We start from the raw sequence: 23,293 nt of genomic DNA on the forward strand, positions 1-23,293 counted from the left end.
AAGATATACTTTATCAAGGTCCGCATATAGCTTCATGTGTAAGATGCCTGTCATAAAGGCATCCCATCTTAAAATCACTGTAGTAAGGAATCTATGTGTGTATTAATGTGTGCTGAGAGGGGATTGGCGGGCAGGACAAGAGCTCCACTGGCTGATGATGACATTTAACAGAATGTGTGAACTTGGGGAAGGGGGGAGAGTTGAACTAGTGGAGAGTAGGACACACAGTCCTGGCTGCTTTTGGACAGATTGAGTATGCGTGAAGAAGGAGGAGAGCAAGAGAGAGCGAGAAGGGGAGGAGAAAGCAGAGTGAAGGGGGAAATGCACTACAGGGAAGCGTGAGACAGAGAGAGAGAAGGCAGCTGAGAGGAGAGGAGAGGAGGTGGTGGCGGCTGAATAAAAGGAACAGGCACTTGTTAGGTAATGTCTTAGTGAGAAAGGAGAGGGTAAAGGAGAGATTTTAGAAAATCCTTACAGCACACACTGCCTAGCACCATCTCAAAGAGAAGCAGCGTGTGGGCCAAAAAAAAAAAAAGATGGCAATGCATCACTAAGCTACAGTCCTCTTTATTGTGAGTTAGTTTGTATTCTGCATTGACAACTGAGAAGAAGGCAGAATGAGTAAAGAAGGTGCAACACACATTTTAGGTCCTGCAATAGCTGAGAGCCATACACACACCTCAGCCAGTAGCTCACACACAGGAGGACCAATGCAGCTCCAAGCTTCTGTAGAAACAGAGGAGAAAAAGGTGAGTGACCTAAATGTTTCAAGCTTCTCACTGTTTTTTTTTTTCTATGTTTTTGTTTTTCATTCAACTTAATCTGGCCATCACTCAGTAGAGGACTGCAGAACTTGTGCTTCAAAGGCTTTTTTTTTTTTTTTTAATCTGGCACAGTGCAGACTAAACCGTGACTGCCAGAGTGGTCCCACCGAGAGTCACAGCACAGTGTGTTCTTCGTTGCCTGAATTCAACCCTTCCAAAATACTTTGTTGTAGGGAATTGATCAAACATGCTTAAGGAAAAGAAGTGAGTCAACAACAACAAAAAAAAAGATGAAAGAGAAAAACAAAGAATGGTGGAGATAAACAGAGAGAGAGAGTGAAATAAAAACAACACGATGCTGATGAGCTTAGGTGCTAGTTGTTGTGTAGTGCCAGGAGATGCTTGGCTTCCCTTCCAAAGAGGCAACAAAAGGGATTTGGTTGTTTGGGTCTTAAGGCTCTATGGAGTTGTTGACATGATTGCTCAGTGATACTAAAGTCAGTGATCTGTGTGGTTTACATACGTCTGCCAGAGCTCTCCCCACATTCAAACAACTCCGAACTCAAATAGACATGACAAGTTTCCAAAACTCCCTCAGCAGAGGTGGATACATGATATATGATGTATATGATACACAGGTAAATCTTTCAAGATTTATTAGCGTGGGTTTTAGACTGCTGCAGGGAAATACAGCCAATTTATAATTCAACTGCTGATATTTTCAAAACTGGTCAAAGTGAGTGCCTTTTGGAAAATCCCCCAATTGCATCACAGTGCTCTGATCCTATTTATGAGGACATGTTTTGGTGGAGCCATGTGAGCAGCCATCCAAGAAGGCTTGTTGGCAGCTGGACTGTGTTTTTAACAGCTGAATCAACTGGACGGATCATTGTTGATCCACCCAGCATACTGGACTGACTGGCTAGGGAGAGGTCCTTTTTTCACATGTACAGTTACTCTAACAAGTCTGCTCAGCCTCTGATGGGTCACAGCATGGACACAGACACGCAGAGCAATGATCTACAGTCTATCTGAATTCACAACAACAAGAGCCGCAACAGGGCCGACTTTAGGCTGTTACTAAGGAGAGAAAAAGAGGCACTCATGGAATGAGGAGTCAGGTAAAGACAGCCAATGAGATAAGAATGTGTGATGTAAGGATGTCCGGCCTGGGCCCTCACCCACCCCTCTCTCTTTTTCTCTCCCACTCTTTATGGCTCTTTACTATTCCTCCCTTTTTCTTTATCTGTGTCCCAATTCATCTTCCTCTCCCCCTATTTGCTCTACCAGATGGTATTTTTCTGTCCCATCCTGTCACCTGGCTAAATGTCTTGGGGCCTCCTCCTCTCTCTGTGTTTACTCTGCTTCTTTAGAGTTGCCAAGTAACAAGCACTGTGCAGAAATTCAAATAGTTTGAGGTTGAGTTATGAAAATATTCATCTTAGTCACTTAAGTCTCTGCCCCCCTTAGGCCAGAGTTTTGAGCCATTTGTATATTAAATGAGGCTTTGGCTTTGGATGCATAGCTTAAGGTAAATCAGCGTGATTAGTAAAAGTTTGTTTTCCTCACCAACAGGCTTGCATCATTCTTGGAGGACTGTATGGAAAATGTCTGACTGGGTTATGAATTGAAATACACAATCACATTTATATGCATACTGTTTTACTGGCCAGGGTTTTTATTTCTCCTCACTAGTTTTGCACACCCAAGAAGTACCACATCACCTTCTGAATGTTGCTTCCTTTATCTGCTCCTCGTGGTGCCAGTTGTCTGTGGTGGAAATCCACACCAGCCATTGATTCCAGACTAATGCTAAGGTCAATTAACAAGATCGCTGGATAAATTCTGCTTCAAACCAAGATAAATAATTGGAATGGAGCCCTTTTAGATTATTACAGGCAAGGTCTTTAGTATCTGGGACAGAGTTTAAATGAGAGGCTTAGCCACCAACACATGCTAAAGCAAGACAGTTAAATTTGTACAAGGTGCTTAACACCACACAGATGACGGATGGCCGAGCTGAAACAGTTAGCACAGGGCCCGTATGGAGGCACAATCTAGTCTAGGCTACGACAGGTGTTTCAGTTGTAGCAACACTGTCAACATTGTTGACTGCTGTTGGCTCACTATAAACCCAGATAGAATAAACACTGGATGGACATATAAACACTCAATTTGTGCACGTTATGCAACTTGTCACTTTGAAGTTTAGTCCTTTGGGCTGAAAAGCTCTCAGCCCCTTTACTCCCCACCACGAGGGGTAGAGGTCATGCCACAGTGACTGCTCACTGTCATTATGATAGATTGGCTGGTTGACTCTTAGCACCAGAGTTGTAGAAAATGAATTATAGCTTACAGATTTCTTTCCCTCCCTCTCATTTTTCTCTCTGTCTCCTCCCCCTCTGTCAGATGGATCCAGTGCAGAAGGCTGTGATCAACCACACCTTTGGAGTTCCTTTGGTTAAGACCAAGCGGCCAGTCATCTCCTGTAACGTCTGCCAGATCCGCTTCAACTCAGAGGTACAGAAACACCAAACAAACCCAACACATGCGCAGTGCTTCTCCCCCCTTCATTCCTGCTCAATTTCCCACTTGGCATTAAGTATAATGTTATAATACACATTTTACTTAGGAATGTGTTGGAAGTGTCTCTATTTTATTTGCTTTTCCAAGAAGAAGGCACTAACTGAGGATGCAGTATATTTGTTTGGATTGCGTTTAGGCAGTTGCGACCCCACTGGAATTTAATTTGCTTCAAGACTGAGTTAGGAGAAGCAATAATCTCTGCATAACAAAGCCTCATGAGCTGCTGTGGAAACTAGCGAAAGATAGGGATTCATCACAGAGATTTTCTCCCGCTCATCAACACTGACAAAGCTCGGTCTAAAACTGTGAAAAAGTCAATATTGCCCAATTTTCAACACGCTTCAGTATGAATATTAGCAGCATTTTCATCTGTTTGTCCATATGGCGCAGTTCATCTGAACTCATAATGTGAGTTTAATGGCACATAATACCCTCAGGCAACGTGCATGACTGATGACAAATTAATGAAAACAGAAATCAGATGGTAATATTTCATGTGTTATAAAACCAAATCCGTCTCAGCTTTTTTGTTTTGTCCTCTAGATGAATCTGATAAAAACATGACAACGTCGGTGCCAAATGTGTGTAGTGTATAATTTGGCTGTGAGTGTCCATATTTAGTGGTACAGACTGCAGGTCTATGGCGTATTCCCATGTACAATACGCAACATTAAGGAGTGGACTGGTACTATATATACTCTTTAGGCCTACAATCATGGTTTCCATGTGGTCAGAGAGCTGCAAGTCTGTAATCTTGAGCCTAGTCTCTGCACAGTTGTCTGCTGGGTTTCTTCATAGACACAGGAAGCCGTCAGACAGTGATGTTTATACAAGGAAATACTCTGAAACCCAACACTAGCAATCAAATAATGGGTTCTTCAGTCATGATGTGTGTCCTGTTAAATAAAGTTTGGAGGAGATGCAGAAAATCTGTGTAGGGTTAAAAAAAAAAAAATTAAATTTAACTAAATGGCTTAAGAGAAAGGACCAATTCACAAAATAGTCTACTATCTTTCACATTCTATGCCTAATACCAAGAAAAAGAGTTTTATTTGTTAGTGTGTGAAGCAGAGCATTTCCATCAGGAAAAAATATGTAGAACATAGTGAGGAAGTGTGTTTATACATATCAAACTGGCAGCAGTATCCGATCCCCTTGACTCACACTTCCTCCTTACTTCCTTACCATCAACAGTAGGACAATTAACTTGAGCGACAACTCATATGCATATGCAATAGAATAGAGTATAGACAAAGAATAGTTAAAATGGATAAACAAGTGAAAATAAATGGAAACATAGCTAATTTTCATGAGCATTTGGTATCCCCAGTGAATGTTTTTTTATGTTTACTTGTGTGCGTGGGTGAAAGGTTAACAGTCGGTGACATATAAAGCAACACACTGTTTATTCCGTCCCCTGACAGGGAAAAGACTCACATGCACAAACACAATCCACATGCTTGTGAATCCTCAGAATTGTGATATGCTACTACACCACCTCTTGGATGTCAATGTTCACATTCACCATCCAAAAATTCACACACTGCAATGCACTGCGTCAGTAAAGTCACACTCAGAGCACGGTGTGTGTAGTTCATAGTGTCCTGCAACTCTTGCCTTCTACATGAAGTGAAGTCAACATCAGTATTTCAGAGATAATAGACAATAATATGATTCTAAATGATCTTGTTCCTCATTCTCATCTCATGATGTTGCCATTTCACTGTCTTTGTCTACCATCTGAGTTGAAGTTCTTCGGTCAGAAGCACCAATGGGGCCCTACCGTGTAATTTCATAATCAATCTAGCTTTCTGGTCCTCCCTTTCTTTTCACGCAACATTTTGCCATTATTCATTCATCCCATTAGATCTTCCCCTTGTGTGCCTATCTCACACAGAGCAACCTTCTCCCCCTCTTTCTGTCTGTCTCTCTCATCCTGCATTATTTACTGTGTGGAAATGCTTAAAATTGCCTGCCACTACTTATATAAGACACATTTGTCAAGGGCATGGATTAGCGTCTAGTTCTGACAGCCCCAGTGCATCTTGGGAAAGTCGTGGAGAGGAGATTTGGATGGGAAGGGGAGGGGGCTTGTTGGGGTGACTTGTTTGGCCAGTTCCTCTGTCGCATGCTGCTGAGAGGTGCTAAATGGTGGTTTTATGCAGAATAACCTTGGTGGCGTGCTGCATTAGTGACATCACAGGCTCTGTTGCGCTGCATTGATTAACGTCACAGCTGCTGCAGCAAGACTTGGCTGATATGCATCCCTTCATTTCCTCCACTCTCCTTTCTCTGCGATCCCCTTTTGTTTCCACAGCCCCTAAATTTATGTCCTTCCTGTTTATTGTCCCTATCTATGTGTTATTTTCTTTCACTTTTAACTTCCTCTTCCTCTTTTCTCCCCCTCTGTCTCATCTGGTGCTGCAGCTGTGGCTATGCTGTAACATCATAGCTTTCCCCTCAGAATGATAGTCATGCTGAAAAGCACTTGTTCAACTTGAAGCTTCTGCATAATGAAATACAGGCTGATATATTACTGCTATTTCTCTTTGAGATTTTTTTCTTTGTCTATTTACCTCACTCCCATTTGCAGTCCTTTATATTTGTTGTCCAGCCCTTTAAATCACCTTCCTTGTCTTGTAGTTCCCTGGATCCATTGCTCCTTCATATTCCCTTCATCTTTTCTGCCTTCACTCCATTCACCACCCCACTGACATTGAGCAGCTTGGCACATGATCCTCTTGGCTTGGTAGCAGAGGTCAAGAAAGCCTTGGTGGCTGCTTTGGCATATATCTCTATCTCCCTGCATTCCCTTCTTTATCCGTGACATCACTTGCCTTCACCGAGCCCTCTGTCCTCCCCCTCTCCACTGCTGTCTGCACCTGATCTGCAGGTTTTGCTCGTGATCTTGATTTACATGAGACATTTAACCATGATTGGTTAAATGTCTGCAGCATGCCCCCACTTCACCATGCCAGCCTACATCCTGGATGCCATCAGCTACACATAAAAAACAAACATAAACAACTGGGCTCATACAATCATTACTCATCACTCCCTTGTCTCCTTGTCACCAAGCCAGCCTACCCTCACTTCTGAGCCTGTGGTCAGTGTCATGTCCTAAGTGTCAGTCACACACTTTTCAGCACCCATTGCAGCTGCCAGCCACTCAAGACCTTGACTTTCACTCTATCTGGCACCTAACGATAATCCAGTCATTTAATAATCATCTTCATCTTTGGCCCCTCTGTAAAAGAATTATTTGGCCAATGCAGCACATGGCGTGCCATGTCTCCACAACCTGTATATATTTGTGGAGAATGCAGGGAGCTATCTGACTTAAGAAGAGCATTTGTGTTTTTAAGTGAGATAAAAATTGGGTGAGCAGATGGCAAATGGGGTTACATGACCACCCCTGCCTTTCTATGTCTGTGTGTGTGCATTTGTGTCTGTGTCAATGTATTTGTCTATGTTTTTCTTTCACAGTTGCAAAACTATGAAGCTAGACAACTGGCGACAGCTCAGTATAGTAACGAATCATCTCATCCACCATGATGTTCATGGCTCGCATACTTCTGTGCAGACACACAAACACACAAAGACTAGAAACAGATTGCTTTGGTGTCCTGGTAGCATCCTGACAAATTACTCACTTCTGTTGTTTATACTCTGAATATAACTCATTAGCTAGTAGGTAGGTAGGTTTTCTCTGGGAGACTGGCCACACTAGCTTCTGTAACAGATCTCTGTTGTAAATATTTTTTGTTCTTTGCTGCGATTCAGGTCTTGGAAAATTTCAGACTCAGAGTCCCCATTTTATCTTGACTATGATACAGGAGGCATATATATTTAGGCAAGAAATTAAATCTGGGTCTGTGCAAGAGCCTGACACTGTCCAACCAGCCGCTGTGAGCAATCACAGTATTTATGTTGTAAGAACCCATATATGTTCACTGATAATATAGTATGTTCTGTTATAAGGTGTGTGTATTGTAGGAGAGAGGGGCATTGTGGCGTCATTGTGGGGCTTAGGGCAGGCAAATAGTTTGGCATCCCACTGACCCCAAACTCAACTCCTCTAAGCAAGTCTGTCAGCATGACTATAGCAATGAAAGCTGGAGCTGAGCACTGGCCGGGTGAATGTAGACGTTGAGACTACAAAAAGACATATGTCACTTAAAGCCAAGCAGTCATGTCCAATGTAGCCCCACAGATTACCCAAAATAGATATATTAGTAGTCTGAATATGCTGCATAGCAGTTTATTTTTGATTTGAAAACCTGACAGCAAGATGATAGAGGTACAAGGGAGCTGAATGGTGTAGGTCTCACATGTCTCCTTCATTACATCATGTCATTGTTCTCTTAGCTTGTATTCTATCTATTTATTCTCTAGAAACTTGTGTGCTGTCTGTGGCTCAAGTCCCCAGAGTATATTGAATACTATTAAATACCACGCTATCATAATGACATGCATGTGCACACAGATATTTAATCCAACATGAAATGTTTTATTCAACTCTTGGCATCACTGTTCACTCACAGCAAACAAATATATTTTTTTCCATCTTCTCCCATAGAGCCAGGCAGAGGCACATTACAAAGGAAACCGCCATGCCAGGAGAGTCAAAGGCATTGAAACCTCTAAGAGTCGTCCTCAGGAGGGGGACAAGCCTCATATTTTGGCCCCCACCTCTTCCCCATCTCCGCCAGGAGTGCCAGGCCCTGTCACTGACAGCGAGGCCAGCAAAGCGGGTAAGACAGCAGAAAAAGAACAGGAACTGAGAAAGTGCTTGTGTGAGTTTTCCTGTAAATAATAATCACTTCAATCCGTGCAGGAAACTCAGAGGCTTATCGTTTTGCTGGAAAATTAAATGGAAAATATGCAAGAATAACAAAGGCATCTAATCACAGAGGCTTTGCTGTATATTGTTCTTCAGTGTGTGGTCTAATTTGGCTGCAGCATAACTTTTGGCTAACAACACAGTCCCACATACAAGTTTTTGCACTGACAATGGTTTTTACAGGTGAAAGTAAAATTGAATTTCTTCATGTAAGACTGGTTGCGGACTGAAACTTAAGGCTGACAAAAACTATTTTCAATTATCGTTAAAAATAAACTATTGAGGAAGTTAAATGCTGGACACAAATGAAGCAATCAGTGCCTTTCTGAGACTCGGGCTACATTAATTTCATTAAGGAAATAAATTGTGTTTTAACTTCAGAGGAGTGTGTCTAAGATAAGTCTGAATGCAGTTACAGTTATGTAAGCACTGGCAAGGGCTTGGTGAGAACATAAATCAGTTAATGGGGAAGTTAAACTGAAAACAGAGGCGATCTGGACCATTTTCCAATGTGGTTGGGTAGATAGCGCCAAAAATTTAAACTCTAGCAAAACCCTAACCAAATGTTTAAATATTCACTCATTCCAACACCAATGATTATTTCAGTTGGGTAAATCAGCTTTAACTTATGCCATAAGGGAAAACATTTACAACTACAAACACTGCATGCTTGGTCAAAACATTACGAAGCATACCAGAAAAATATTTGTTTGTTTTGTTTTGTTTTTGGTTTTTTGCATACGAAGCATACGAAGCATCATTTGTCTTGACAGAGAAAAATATAAATACAAAGTACTGTCTCTCATTGATCTTCTCTGATCAACAGCAGAGTAACACAGAGAGGAGTTGAGTAACATGAAAGCCAAATGTCAGGTGTGGTGTTCTCTGACTGGTAGATTGATCAAGGATGAAGCATCATAACTACTACAGACAATCCTTGCTACTAGTCCAGTCTAGCCACAGCATTTCCTTGTTTATCTGGGCAATGCAAAAATGGTTTGGTGTCTGTCCATTTAGATTGTGAGTAGGGCAGCTGGCACTGAACACAGCAACTTGGCAGATTCTTGGCATCTTTTCAGGGAACCCTACTGTGATGTGCATATGTTTCCTGGTTCGCTTGCACAGTCCTGAGTAAGTTAATGAAAAGTGAAACATCACTGCATAAAAATAGATGATGTTGTCTTTGTTCAGGATGGTGATTGAGATAAAATAATGATGGCACTATTGTGGGAGATAAGCAGAAAGGGCAGAGATGGCAGCTCATATGATTTTAATTCAAAGTAATTTACTCTTGGCAGATTCATTTATTAGTTGGTGAGAATACAGGGTCATGATGATCAAGGATGATCAAAGCATTGCAAGCTCTTTCTTTAGCAGTACGTCTTAAACTCTGATCCAGTTGTCTCAGTATTACTTAACCTCTCCCTGTCTTGCTCATCTTCCTATTTCAAGCTATAATTCAAAGACATGGTGCTGTGTGGCTGTGCCCTTCTCTTTTCTCCACCCAGGACTTTCCATTCCCTCAGTGTCACCATTTCTGTCCTCGGATCAAACACAAGGCAATGAATAGACCGCTCAAAATCTGGTGACATTTACAAAGGTTTCTGTAGCTGACTGTTTACCAGACATTTTACCTTATTGACAGGAGGGGGCAAAGCAAACATGATGAATGGAAAGATTAAACCCAGATCCAATAAAGGCCAAGATGCTGTAACATGGCAGACCAAAAATCTCAGAGATTCACTATCTTTGACTCTTTTATAAAAATAGCGCAAAAACTATTTAAACTAATCCAAGAGTTGTAAGAAGCACCTCCTTTCTTACTCACCCTCCCCCATGGGGGATCGACATCAGCAATGAGTGAAGCTTCTCAGGGTGAACTCCAACAACACGAGGAGCCAAAGCAAGCCTGCCATGATTGAGATCTGAAAGTAGCAACATGTGAAAGAATGCCTTTTTCCATTTCAGTCTTTTTCTCGTGACCCTGGAACCTTGTCTCTCTCTGCTCTGCTTCCCTTCTTGCTTACTGGTGAGTTTGTGTATGCAGATGTGCATCTGTTGTTGACATAGGGAGCAAATCTCAACCTAAGGACTACTTAATTGGGGATAGAAGTCCCCCCCAAAAGCTGACTTTTGTGTGATTCACTAAAACTTTCACGGGAAGGCAAAGGTTGGTCAAGTCTATATCATCTCCCCAAAAGTGACATATGGACATGAGACAATATGTGTATGTGTTTGTCTGTAATAACATTGTGTCCCACTCCTCCATGGTAGGGGAACAGACCTCTGGGAGCAGGCTACAGTCCATGACCTTAACTGGGAATGCAGCATCTAAAAGATGAGAAGAGTACACTGTAGTTTGGGCTTTGGAGTCAAACACAGGTCACTGAAATTGGGAAGGAAAAAAAAAAAAAAAAACTGACAGAGACACACTGGGTTATACACATAATCTATGCTAACCCAAAAAATGTGGTAAGGTCCCTACAAGCACACATTAAGGAGGAGAATTCTCACAGTGCAAAATGTATCATAACCCAATGCAGACTATGTTGTTGAATTTTTTTTCCATGTGAATATGATTTGGGATTTCACGCAATATGAAAGTATTAGAAATAAACAAATAAGATATAGCTGTGATGAAGCACCGTTTCTCATAAACATGTTAAGCATTGTAATGTCACATATGGCTATAAACTGGACACTATTAAAACTGAAGGTTAAAACACTGAAAAGTCAGTAATACTTTCAATGCTGTATCTTCTCCAACATTGTGACTACCAGAGGAGGTCACGAATTTTGCAGTCTTTTATGAGTTTGTGGTCAATTTTGCCCCCTAAAGAGGAGGCTTGAGGCTTTACGGGATTTGGCCTTGAGAAAAAGGGGTTTGGCTGCGCCTGTGAGCAGCTGTTTACTTGGAGGGAAACTTGTCTCTTCCCTCCCTCCTTCTCTCCATTCCTCATCTGTCAGAAACTCCCCATCTAATGAAGGCCCTGTTAAAACCACCTGATATTATAGCACAGGCCACGCAAACATGCACAGGCACAGGCACACACACCCAAGGTCAATTAAACAGATGACTTTCATGTGAGGGCTTCGGTTGCATGGCTGTCAGGTGACTGCACTATTGAGTTACTTAGAGCTGATCTGCATTTCACATACTCCGTGTTTTCTGTTGTTCCTGCAAGTGAGCTGCAGAGAATTCTGCAGATTTTTCCTCTATAGTGAACTATTGAATATATCTGCAATAACATGAATCCCTGATAAGCGTTATTATCTTGTGTGTGTGTCTGTGAATTAGGATGTTGGCCAGACCTGGAAAAAGACACCTAATTGCATTATGAATGAGGCCCAGGTCCTGTAGATGGAGCATTATGTTTCTTAGCTCGTTAATCATTAAGAATGGGCATCGGGGGGCAGCACTGGTGGCAGACAGAGTCCTGCCTCATTAGCTCCAACCCCCAATCTCTGACACACATACACACACACAGATGTGCTATGAAACAGACCTGCCCACAAACTGCCATAGCCACACTTAGTTAATTTCTCAGTTGTGTGGTAAACCACCAAGTATCTGACTTCAAACCCAAAATAACGCAAACCTTTGTGACCCGTTTACCTCAGTTGTGCACTACTTTAATCTCATATTTAAAGAAAACAGAATATTTGCATCGCTGCTCAGTGTTCCGCCTACATGCAGATTGATTATGGCAATAAAATTTACAGTACAGCAAAAGCTTGCTTCTTGTTTGGTTTCTAACCACACGGGACCACTTATATTCTGTGTGGAAAAGGAGACATTTGCAAAATTATGGTGGTTGTGTGGCTGCTAGGGGAATATGGCTAACACAGACACTCATTAAGATACCTTTCTACACCAGTTCCTCAATTTGGTATATTTTATATTTTTAAAGAAGCTATTGCATGCTATACAGAATTTCAGCAATGTAAGTTTCTTTAGTCTGAATTTGAATTGGTTCTTATTAAAGTCCATGGTTTTATCAACAAAACCTTTCCCCATGGACTGCATACTATATACATAGCTTTAATTTCCTGAGGTGGATTAAGGCAATGAAGACACACTGGGCTGCAGTGTAAAGCATCTGGAAAGAGTTATCTTCCTGTGCTGACCTCTCCCAGTGAATAATGTCTTTTTCTGTTTGGCTATGAGGCCAGTAGGGATGAAGGCCAGTTAACGTCCATATCAATGTTTAATTAGACTTACATATCCCTAGTTTCTGAGGAGTCAAATAACTTTGCAGGTGGGATTCTCAGGGCAAGAGAAACAAAGCAATTTGTCTGCTCAATGCTTTTCATTTTAGTTAGAATTAATGACAAAAAGAAACATTTTGCTGCTTGGGGTGATGAGTGGCTCTGGGTGGCCAAGAAAGAGAGTGCATTACTGTGGCTACGTGATCCCAAGGGGTTAACCCTCGAAGTGAACTAGAAATAGGGACGGATGAGCGTAGGAGACATTCATTGTGGTATGAGGTGAAACAGCAACTGAAAGTGATGGTTCAGCGTGGAACATCTCCAAACTATTATGGATCATGAATATTTATTGGCCATCCAGTTCTTTTCTCCTCCGCTTGATTTTAACTAAAACCACATGTTAAGGGTTTCTGGGTTTGTTTCTTAGCATTGTAATGAAAACGTGTGCATGTATGTATATGCACCTTTACAATGCTTATCTTCTTGGTCTTTTTGCAATCCCGGACTTGCAGGTACAACCTCTGTGATCAACACAACCATCTCAGTTGCACTGTGGCAAATTTGGCACATTACAATCACAAAGTTACTTAAAAAGCACTTGCCCTCACTCAGCACTCTGACTGAGGCCTGGTTTATGGACTCCTCGGTGCCATAGAGAGTTGGAGTAAGAAATATTCTTCTTTTCTTTCTTTTTTTTTTTTTTTTTACTAAACATCTGTTTGACAAACGCTCAGTTCAGCAAGCAGCTCTGCAGCTGGAAACTTCCAGTATGGAAAGAGAGAGAATTTCAATCTTGGAAAGCCATGGAATGGAAAGCATTCAGAATGGCATCTTCATCAGAGATGATGCAATAGAAAAGTCAGAGTGGTTATACAATACACAAATTATATATTCCAATAATCTCAAAGTGGAACAAAAATGTAAAAATATCATGGCCCCCATGGGCTCTGTCATTTGACAGAATAACAAAGCATGTGGAGATCTTTAAAAGGGAAATTGGGCAGTTAAAGTCAGTATTTGTTGACTTCCCAGAAATACTCCCTGATATCCCTTTAATGCTTTAATCCATTGGGGCTTTTCCATTGCCCTTGGTGCTACATCCTGCAGAGTTTTAAAAAGGGGCCTGCTGGTCTCTGCGGAAAGCGGCAGTGAAGGGTTCTCAATACCCCACCCAAATATAGGGGGTCTTTTTTCAGCCAGCAACCACAGCTTTGTGAATACCAAAGGCATTGCGTATGGGAGTGGCTGACCAGAAACATGTGCTTAGAAATTCATGCATAAACATGGTGCTCAGTGAAAAGAGAAAAAGTAACTATCATATGCTGAAATCCGATCTACAGAGAAAACAAGAGAGAGCGAGACAGACAGAGAAGAGGGGAAACTGAGAGTAAGAGAAGAGCACACTTATTGATATTTTCTTTGGACTCGTGACAAAAGTGGCATTTTGCTTCAACCCCAGCCAAAAAATAACAGGTGTGTGGAAAAGAGTGCACGGGCTAAAGTGTCTGCTACCTATCTATCACTTTGGAAGTTTTTAGAAAAATGTGATGGCATCTGTGAAATATCAGCTTGGAAACAAACAGATGCACATCTAATTGCAATACATGGGACATAAATTTTCTTCCTGTGAGCCAATCTATGTGCAACTTAAAAAAAGGAAAAAAAGGAGCTTTTTTGACCAGTTTCAACCCATACTTTAGGAAACAAAAATGTTGCTTTGTCTGATCTATGGTCCCAGTCATGACTTCCTCAGTTGGGACTGAGTAATGATGTGGTTTGACATAGCAGAGCTTTTTTTAAAGGGAGGGTTTGCTTCACCACAGCTTTCACAATGAAGTGAACAATACAAAACTTTATTGTTTGAGTCATGACTATAAAACTGGTGTTTTGATTTCTCTCCACTCTGCTTTGACAGTTGTTTTCCATCTTTGTTTCCTCTCTTCATTTTTGTAGATGAACCACGGCCTCTTTCACAGTTAAATGGCCCCCTGCTGGCCCCAGTGCCCCTTCCCACTCTTACCACCCCACCTACTCCTCCCATGGACTCTCCCGTATCCTCAGTGTGCCCCCTGCTACCCACCCCAACTCCTCCCTTGATCCCTCCTTCCTCATCCTCCCCAGGCTGTGGCAGTGGCAACAGTGGCAGCGCCAAATCAGAGCAACCTGCACCGCAGGTTTTAGGAGGCACTGGCACCTCAGCTTCCAGCAGCCCGCCGAACCCAGAGACAGAGGAGGACAAGGCCAAGAAACTGCTGTACTGTTCACTTTGCAAGGTGGCAGTCAACTCTTTGTCACAGCTGGAGGCCCACAACAAAGGTTGGTCTGTCTGTGAGCTCATATATACTAAAAGTGCCGTACTTCCTGTTCACTTTCCTGGAATTTGCAGGAATGTTTTTCTCCTTGGATGTTGAGTTTAATATCTTAATCTATCCTTTAATTCTGACTCTCTTTAGTCACACCACACTGCTGTTGTTGTTGCCAAAAACAAAGTGTATCAAAGTACATAAAACAAAATCACCTGACCCTGTTTTCAGCGGCCCTGTATAGGTTCATGAACTTGCTTGTAGAAATGCCCTATGTAGGTGTTTCACATTGTGTCCAAATTATGACCCCACACAGAGAATACTGAGCAGCAGGGTAATGATTTGTGTAATACTGCCATGCACAGTTTCTGTAACTAAGCCCGCACCTCTGGGTTTCTTGAGCTCTGTCTGGGCGTCCCCTCTGCAAACACACCTACACCGCACCACAGTTTCTTAACTTGCACAAAATTCCCTATTTCTCTTGCCATTTGCAGTACGCAGCATAAAAGTGAAGCTTGGAGCCCGAAGCCTTTTGTCTTGAAAATGTTGCAGAGGAGGATGGCTAAGGCAATTAAACACTACACAGGGAAAATAAATAAAAAAATAAGCTGTTCTTTGGGTGAACTCACAACAAAATCAGCATCAACATTCAGTCAGACAGCTTTCACACATGACAACACTTTCTCAGGGCTACAAATACCCCTGAGGTGCAGGGTGACTGCTTTAATCCTTTATTCTCTATCAGTTAGTCCTGCCTGTGACCTTGTTTCCCTCTGAGAACATTTTTTATCTCATGGATCTCCACTCTTTCTTTGGGGAGTTGTTCCCTCCTACACATTCATCTACTGTACATGAAGAAAAGCTACAGATCTGAGTAACTCTGTCCTCTTTGCCTTGAGTAATGTTAGGTCCCGTCAGGTCAGCAAGACATGAGTACAGCCAACAAAAACCATTTAATGCTGAATAAAGTATTAATCAATAGTGCAAAATTGCAATCACTGCCAGCATCATGGTCTTTGACCCATAAAAGACTCTAGGAGTTCATGCTTTATCATGCTCCAACTAATTGTTCAACATTTTAAGCGCTACATAGCAATAAACTTGCATTACACCACAAGCACCCTTATGATGCAAATGCACATGGGAGTCAAACAAGTGATCAGCATGAGATTACAGCCTCCTATCAGATAATTGGCTCCAAAGTTTAACCCTTGGATGAGCAAGAGTTGAAACTGCTGAAACGCTGTGAGGGAAACTATCTGGAAACAATCACCCCTATTCATTCTCAAAATCAAAACAGTGCATGTTAGTAGGGTTCAAAAATAAAAGCATATGTGGTGCAGACACAAAGACATGAACAGCACGCGTGGCACAGACTGAACAACAGAGACAGCAAAAAAAAGAAAAAACTGGTGAATATTATTTATTCTAATAATCACTCAGTCTACTGCCAACACATTGCCTATTTTTGTGTTTTCAAATGTGCCTTGTCTCCTTGGCTTACACAGTCACTCAAGCTTGCAAAGACAAAAAAATCCACTGAGCTGTCCATTGTCGGACCAAAATAGAACAAAGGCAAAAACAGACACCCCAAGAGCACATTCCTGGCCATGAGTGAAATCCGTCATTCCAGTCACTTCCTCTCCAGTAGAACCCACAGCCTCCACACACACACAACCACCATAATTTTGCTTTCTTCTGTAATTTAATTGTTCAAAGGGATTTTAGAGCGTGGTATAAATTCAAAGTTCCAGTGATGGTGATTTGAGAGTAGAGAGGCAATGCAGTTAGATGAAATAGGAGGCCACAGGGTAAAGAGTGGGGTGAGGTAGGTGTGGGTGCTGTTACCACAAATTTTCAGCCCAGGACAAAATGTAATCACTTAATTAGAAAATATTCTGCCACGCTGCTGCTTTGGCAGGCCACTTGAAATGGTAAGTAATACCCAAAAGCACTTCTCTCAATGCAATCACAAATTAAGCCTGTGGGATTTGTTCAAATCAAGAATATACTGAAAATACTGTACAGACAGAAAGTATGAAACACGTGCCCCAGGTTTATAATCTCTTGTTTAGCACTTTTGTAACTCTTTGCTTACATCTAACAAAATATCCAAATGCATTTTGTGGTCTGAATTGGTCCACATTTATTTTTTTTCCCTTTGAAATCATGTCATGTCAACTTAATAGCAGGCTGTGGGACGATCATGCAGAGTTCACACGTTACTTCAGTTACGTTTAAAATTTAACTGTTTTGTGTCTAATATTACACCTTCATCTATAATGTAAGAAGTCAGTATTGTGATCGCTTGGGCATATAAATCATTGACAGAAGAGTTAGAGAGATGAATATCTGTTGGTTACCAGTAAAAAAAAAAAGAAAAAAAAAAAGAACACTCCGCCTTACACTCGAGTAGTATAATGTAAGTATGTAAGTAGTAAGTAGTGGAGCATAAAAAAACTGATGTAATGATGTTATAGCAAGGTAAATACTCAATGCTTGCCAAGACCAGACAAGCCTGCTCCATACGATGAGCTCATCTTCCAGTCCACCAGCTGCACAGATGTCTGACTGCAGCCCTCTAGTGGTTAAAATTAAGCTCTACAAGTGTATAATGCAGAGTGATAAAATATGTTTGTGGTCAATTCCTGTAAGGAAAAGGCAAATGAGCATATACTTCATGATAATTTTGAACTGAGTGGATATCATTTTATGTATTCTCGTGTCTCTCCCAGGCATTTTGGCACTTTGACCTGACTAAACTGTGGTTACATTTATACATTTAATGGTTACATTTTGTAATTGCAGAAACTAAGTTAGCTGCTTCCAATGATGACTTACTGTGCTCTTCTTAAAAAAAAAATAAAATAAAATAAAAACTCCTTATCTTCATGATGCAAACATTTCAAACCACTAGTTGAAACTGTCAACTAAAAAACAGGCCAGGCTGAGCTGCAGTATGACCATGAAAACTTTGGTAAAGTTGGTTAAAACTTCATAACATAATTGAACCACTAGAACATTCATGAACACCAATATACATTTTCAGTAAGTTAAAAATCTCGTGAACATATTTTGTTATGACAGAGTTTCACCCTTAATTCAGCTACTGTGTGTATCTGTACACTGACAGCACTCTGAAAAAAGCAGAGTGGACAGACTGTATCGACAGAGGAAACATGGGGGGATCCAACGAAAGTGGGTGGCACTTGTCTTACCCATTTTTTTATTATTATTATTTTTTTTAAATCAATCTTTATCTATCCACAAGACCCAACAAGTCTCATATGTTAGAAAGAATGAAAACTCTCAGTTCTCTCAGGATTACTTTTACATTTTATCCTAGAAATCTTTTGGTTAGCCCTGCGATGGACTGCGACCTTTCTAGGGGGTACCCCTCCCTTGCACAATGTGAGCTGGGATTGGCTCCAACACCCCCCTTGACCAAAAGCAGATAAGCTGTTGAAGATGAATGAATGAATGAATGATCTTTTAATAAGATTGCTGTGCTTTTGCTTGTGAAACTGCCTCCAGGTACTAAACACAAAACTATCCTGGAGGCACGAAGTGGGTTGGGCCCCATCAAGGCATATCCTCGCTTGGGCCCTAAACCCAGTGGAGAGCAGGGAGGGGGGCCGGTGGACCCCAACACTCAGGAACGAACCTTCCACTGTGAGATCTGCAACGTGCGGGTCAACTCTGAACTGCAACTCAAACAGGTAATCAGCCCTAAAACTATTCTATATTTGCCCTTTGACATGGCTGGATAATCCATTTGAATTGTCTACTCTGGGAAATCTTTTTACTTATGGACAATGGAGTTCAGTTGCGTTCCTGTATTCTTTCCTTTCAGCACATATCAAGTCGGAGGCACCGGGACGGAATGGCAGGCAAGCCTAACCCCCTCCTCAGCCGACACAAGAAGCACAGGGGCGCTGATCTGACGGTAACTTTAAATTTCACTGTTTGAGTCTGACTCCTTTGAGGACACGATAAGATTTTTTTCAGATCCAAAAAGCAATTAAAGAGTGAAAGCCAACAGCATTAAGTGTGTAAGGAGAATCGGGGAATGTGTGGATCTGATAACCCTCCAGTTGTTAGATTCTGGGTTGAGCTGAATCTCTGCATTATAACATATCAACAGTCAGAAAATATAAAAATATATAAATATATAAATTGACATTTTAAACCTAATAATACTTATTGCTGTCTTGTGTTTCTTTGGTTACGTCCTTCTGTTTTTAGTCTTCTTTGACCTTCTCCAAGGATCTCACCAAAGCTTTGGGTGCAGGGCTTTTGCCGAACCCCTTGGCTGTTGCCGCAGCAATGGCTGCTGCAGCTTCCTCAAACCCACTGGCTCTACGTGCAGCCGCTCCTGGGCCTCACCCACACCATCACCTACTGCAAGGCCCGCCCCTCAGCCACGCCATCCTAAGACCAGCCCCAGGGCCTATTCGCACCACCCACGGGCCAATTCTCTTCTCCCCTTACTGACACATCACCCTCTGACTTCGGCCAGTCAGGAACAGCCACTTCAAAAGCACACTGTGAAGATACCAACATGATCAACAAACAGCAATCGATAGGGGGAAAAAAAATCCAATCATTTAAATATTGAGCTGAGAGAAAAGCAAGGGAAAGCAGCGGCAGAAAGTAGTAGAAGTACATGTCACTCTTTCTCCCCTTTACCGGAAACTCTCCCTCCATTTCAAAGACTTCTGAGTGAACCACCAATGGAAGAGCAAAGGAGAGAGATTCATTATGCATTGAGCTCCCTCGTACATCTCTCACCACCCGTGGTCTCCCTCTGTTGCGTGGTGGCCCTGTTATGGCCACCTTGATAACTACAGAAGAAACACATGCAGACGTTTCTAGAAATATTGAACCACATGTAGTGTTACATAACTATTCTGGGCCAGGTTGGTTGTCCTCTGTCATCACGGCTCAAAATGTTCTTCTCATCCTATGCACCTCAAAAACCAAGACAATAATGTTATGTCAGTAGGTTAGCTGCTTCCATCAGTCTGTATGCTGTATGCGTCACATTTAACTGTGGCAGCCTCCACGGTACTGTACATGTCCCCTTCTGCGCCGGAGGCCAGCAATCTTCAGTTTCTGACACTAGGTCCTTGTTAGATACAACATGACTTCAGCTGACAGGCAGGTGGTAGCCACATCTGAACATGTCTGATGGTTGGCGGGGTCAAGAGAGCAGAAAAGTGGCTCCGGGGGTTTGCGCTCCCCTGTCATTTCCAGAGAGAGTGAGGTGAGAGGAGGGCTGGCACGGGTCAGTGGATAGATTGACCCCGGGCAGCATGCAGAGACACACAAGCCCAAATGAATCTATGTTTTAAAATAGACTACCAACTAAAATCGCTCCAGAGCACATCTGCCAACCTTTGTACAAGTCAGAGAAGAGCCTCACCAAAGGGGGAGAGAGGATAGGAGGAACAACAAAAGTCACGCATTGGTACATACTGTGCTGCTGCATTGATTTTGATGGCAAGATTCAGTGATTTCATTCACACAGTAAAGAGAAATGCTCCACTGCAAAGAACATGGCTCATATGTATCTGCTGTAACCTCTGCTCACATCAAACCATCAAAGAGAAATTTGTTGATGACCTCAACATCAATCACCCTGGTCTCCATTTACAGATTAATTCCCGATATGAGTGGGAAGGCATGACTTAGGTGTGACCCTGTGTATTGATGTATTTATTCTGCATGCAGCCTCAAAATAAGGTCCTGCAGGTTCAGGCTTCTGCATCATTGGGTTGACCTCCTGCCATATCCTCCTCTCCTCCCCCATATCCAAACATTCATCTGAGTCTCTTGTAGAGGGCACATCACAGCACTGGAAAACATAATGCTTTAAGGGAACAAATTAAAGAGATGAAAATGACAGTCAAATGCATTCTTAGAGAAATGATCTTGAGCCAGTGTGACAACCGATCCAGAAACCCAGCAAGGCCGCCCAGAGTGGAAGTCCAGCCCAAGGCATCTATCAATACTTCCTGTCTTACAACTGAAAGCCATGAAATGCACCATGATTTGTTTTCTTATACAAAGACTGGTGAGCACTTTCTTTAGTTTGGTTTGGATTGTTTGTGTTTATATCACATATAAAAAACAGCAAAATGGAAAACAATAAAAGTATTTTTGTAGGTAGAAATGTTAATGACTTATCCATGAGGTGAAAAGAAGAAAGGGGTGGCATTATGGGATAGTGAATTATATAAGTGTTGACTCAGACAGACACTGACATACAAGCAGAACAAGTGACTCAGCAGGGAGCCACAAAAACTAGCTAAGCAGCAGCTTGAAGCTATCACCCTTTTCTGAACAAGATGTACACTGTGCTCTTTCATTGAGAAGCAATGAGCTCTAATGTCTTACCTTTGTCTGAATATTGCAATGCAATGAGCAATTTTTAACCAGAGTGACTTGTTATCATTGTGACATGTTGTGACATGTTGTCTGGAGTTGTGTATAGAACTTGGGGCACGCCAGCTTACAGACTTTTCTGTTCTTCCATGAGGAGTGCAAGCCCTCGAAGGGATCAAGAGAGGAACAGAGAGAGAAAGAGGTGTGGCGGGGCTTAGGTACAGACCCTTCATATTAAAGGGCCTTTTTACTATGGTAATCTCTGCTTGGGGAACAGGGTATAACGGCAGGTATCAAGGGATTAAAGATAGATGTGTTCAAAAGGCTTTTTTGGGGGGCTGGGAGGGGGGACTGAATTGTATATTTTTTCTTTTCAGTGCGTGCGAAATGTGCTTAAGTGAAAATCCTGAAAAACATTATCAATGCCATTACTTAAAGAAGAAGCTGGCTGGGTGTCAGCTTCCACCGTTGTGCTCTTTTTGTTGCTGAATGAAACCTTGTTTGCAGAGTTTATTTTGTGGGTGAGATACTATTCCAGGATCTGTGCTCGCTTTTCTGTTGGTGTGTGTACTATATGTATTCTAGTGTGTGTTGGGACCGGCTCGCTCCCCACTTCCAACTAATCAGATACAGAACCCAACCTTCAGTTTCAAAGTGGCCTAATACATCAATGGAGACAAAGAAAGCCTGCACGGTTTAGCAAGATTGATCCATCATCCACAGTTCAGATCAGACTTGAACAACAGCCCACCCAACCTAAAACTACAGCAATCTTTACCCTGTTAGCTCAGTCAAGTAGCAGTACCACAGATATGTTCATATTATTATTTCTGTGGGAATTCCCAGTGACCCATTCTTATTATTCACATATGGGAAATAAATGTTAGATTCCCATTTTCTGGGCAGGTGTTTCATGTTAGCTGTGTTTAGGCTACTAGCCTTAGCCTTATTCTGCCCTCAGTCTCTCCCAGAGCAGAGAAAGAGTAAGAGAGAGAGATGGAGAGGCTATGGTGTAATTTTGTCTTGCCAATAAAGTTATTTTTGAATTTCATTGTCAGAGGGGACAAAAAGTTTGTATGGCAAATTGTAGCAATACCTGACTCATTCTGGCTACTCTTGTTTATTGCAATAAGAAAATTAAACAATAAATGTGTATGTGATTAAAACATTATAAATGTAATTTAAATGAAAAAGAAACTTTATGGTAAATACTATTGGTATCAAGAGAAACCATGGTGGAAAAAAGTAAATGTCAATAAATCATTAAATGAAACTCATGCATGTTTTATGATTTAGTTATTGTGTGGTCCAACACTTTTTGTTAAATGCCAGAGTTGGTATTGTATCTCCAATGCATATACATTATCTCCCAGTGCATCGCAGCACCAGGTTATGGATCTATGTCACTAATACATTACATTTAATTAATGGATGGTAAAGTTCACAAGTTGAAACACTCATACAAAACTTTTTTATTAACTCATTAGAAAAAGGATTTGTTGCAAGATATAACCCCAATGCAGTGTCTGTTCCTTTCAAACAAAGGACAGGCTTGTTCCGATTTCATCAAAAGCCGTCAGACATCCCAATGTAATATCACTGAAGTGCGAGATCAGACTTATTTTTATTTCATGTTTAATATAAAGTTCCTGTTTTGGCTGACCTGTCCATTAAATTTTCCATAAAGGATCTCTTACAGGATCCAGATCCCTGTAAGTGGTTTTAAATGAAAATCGAGGTGCGGCAGAGAAATGGTAAAGAATTCCAGTATCTGCTATAATGTAGATTTCAGCTTTTGTCATTGTTTTTAATTTATTCGTTTTTTTCCCTTGAAATACCCCATCAGGAATGTGGTCTAATTACATAGACTTTACGAAAGTTCATTAGGCAGACTTGATCTAGTAATTATTCTTACCATTTCCTAATACATACAGTATCTGTGTTAGGACGTTATTTTATTTTTAAGTCATATTGATCTATGGTGGAAATGATTTATCACCACCTGACTAAATTACTCCACAATCGTTGTTTCATGAAGTATGTTCAGTTACTGTCTCTTAAAAACAACCCAAAAAACTGGACCTTCTAGCAGGAGTTACGACCATGCTGGCATTAGCAGGCTACATATGCTGCCAAATGACCCAATGTACAGAGCTTCCTTGTAAATAGTCTCTTTCTTTCTTTAGTGTGGGACAAGCTCA

At 41.5% G+C, this 23,293-nt stretch overlaps 1 protein-coding gene across 2 annotated transcripts in view; it reads left to right on the plus strand.

The window, feature by feature from the left end:
* Positions 1–22,349, plus strand: part of znf385a (zinc finger protein 385A) — a 51,090-nt gene extending 28,741 nt beyond the window's left edge. The window contains exons 1-7 of one of the 2 annotated variants that reach the window (XM_029506626.1): positions 370–749; positions 3,174–3,284; positions 7,930–8,104; positions 14,356–14,718; positions 18,240–18,424; positions 18,559–18,651; positions 18,951–22,349. In XM_029506626.1, coding sequence (XP_029362486.1) covers positions 618–749; positions 3,174–3,284; positions 7,930–8,104; positions 14,356–14,718; positions 18,240–18,424; positions 18,559–18,651; positions 18,951–19,199 — 1,308 coding nt within the window. In that variant the 5' untranslated portion in view covers positions 370–617 and the 3' untranslated portion in view covers positions 19,200–22,349. Of the gene's footprint in view, positions 1–369; positions 750–3,173; positions 3,285–7,929; positions 8,105–14,355; positions 14,719–18,239; positions 18,425–18,558; positions 18,652–18,950 lie in introns of those variants that run through there. The other variant, XM_029506625.1, reaches the window with a different exon arrangement.
* Positions 22,350–23,293: the final 944 nt, after the last annotated feature.

Source organism: Echeneis naucrates, chromosome 7, assembly GCF_900963305.1.
Source record: "Echeneis naucrates chromosome 7, fEcheNa1.1, whole genome shotgun sequence".
In the NCBI taxonomy this organism is placed as follows: domain Eukaryota; kingdom Metazoa; phylum Chordata; class Actinopteri; order Carangiformes; family Echeneidae; genus Echeneis; species Echeneis naucrates.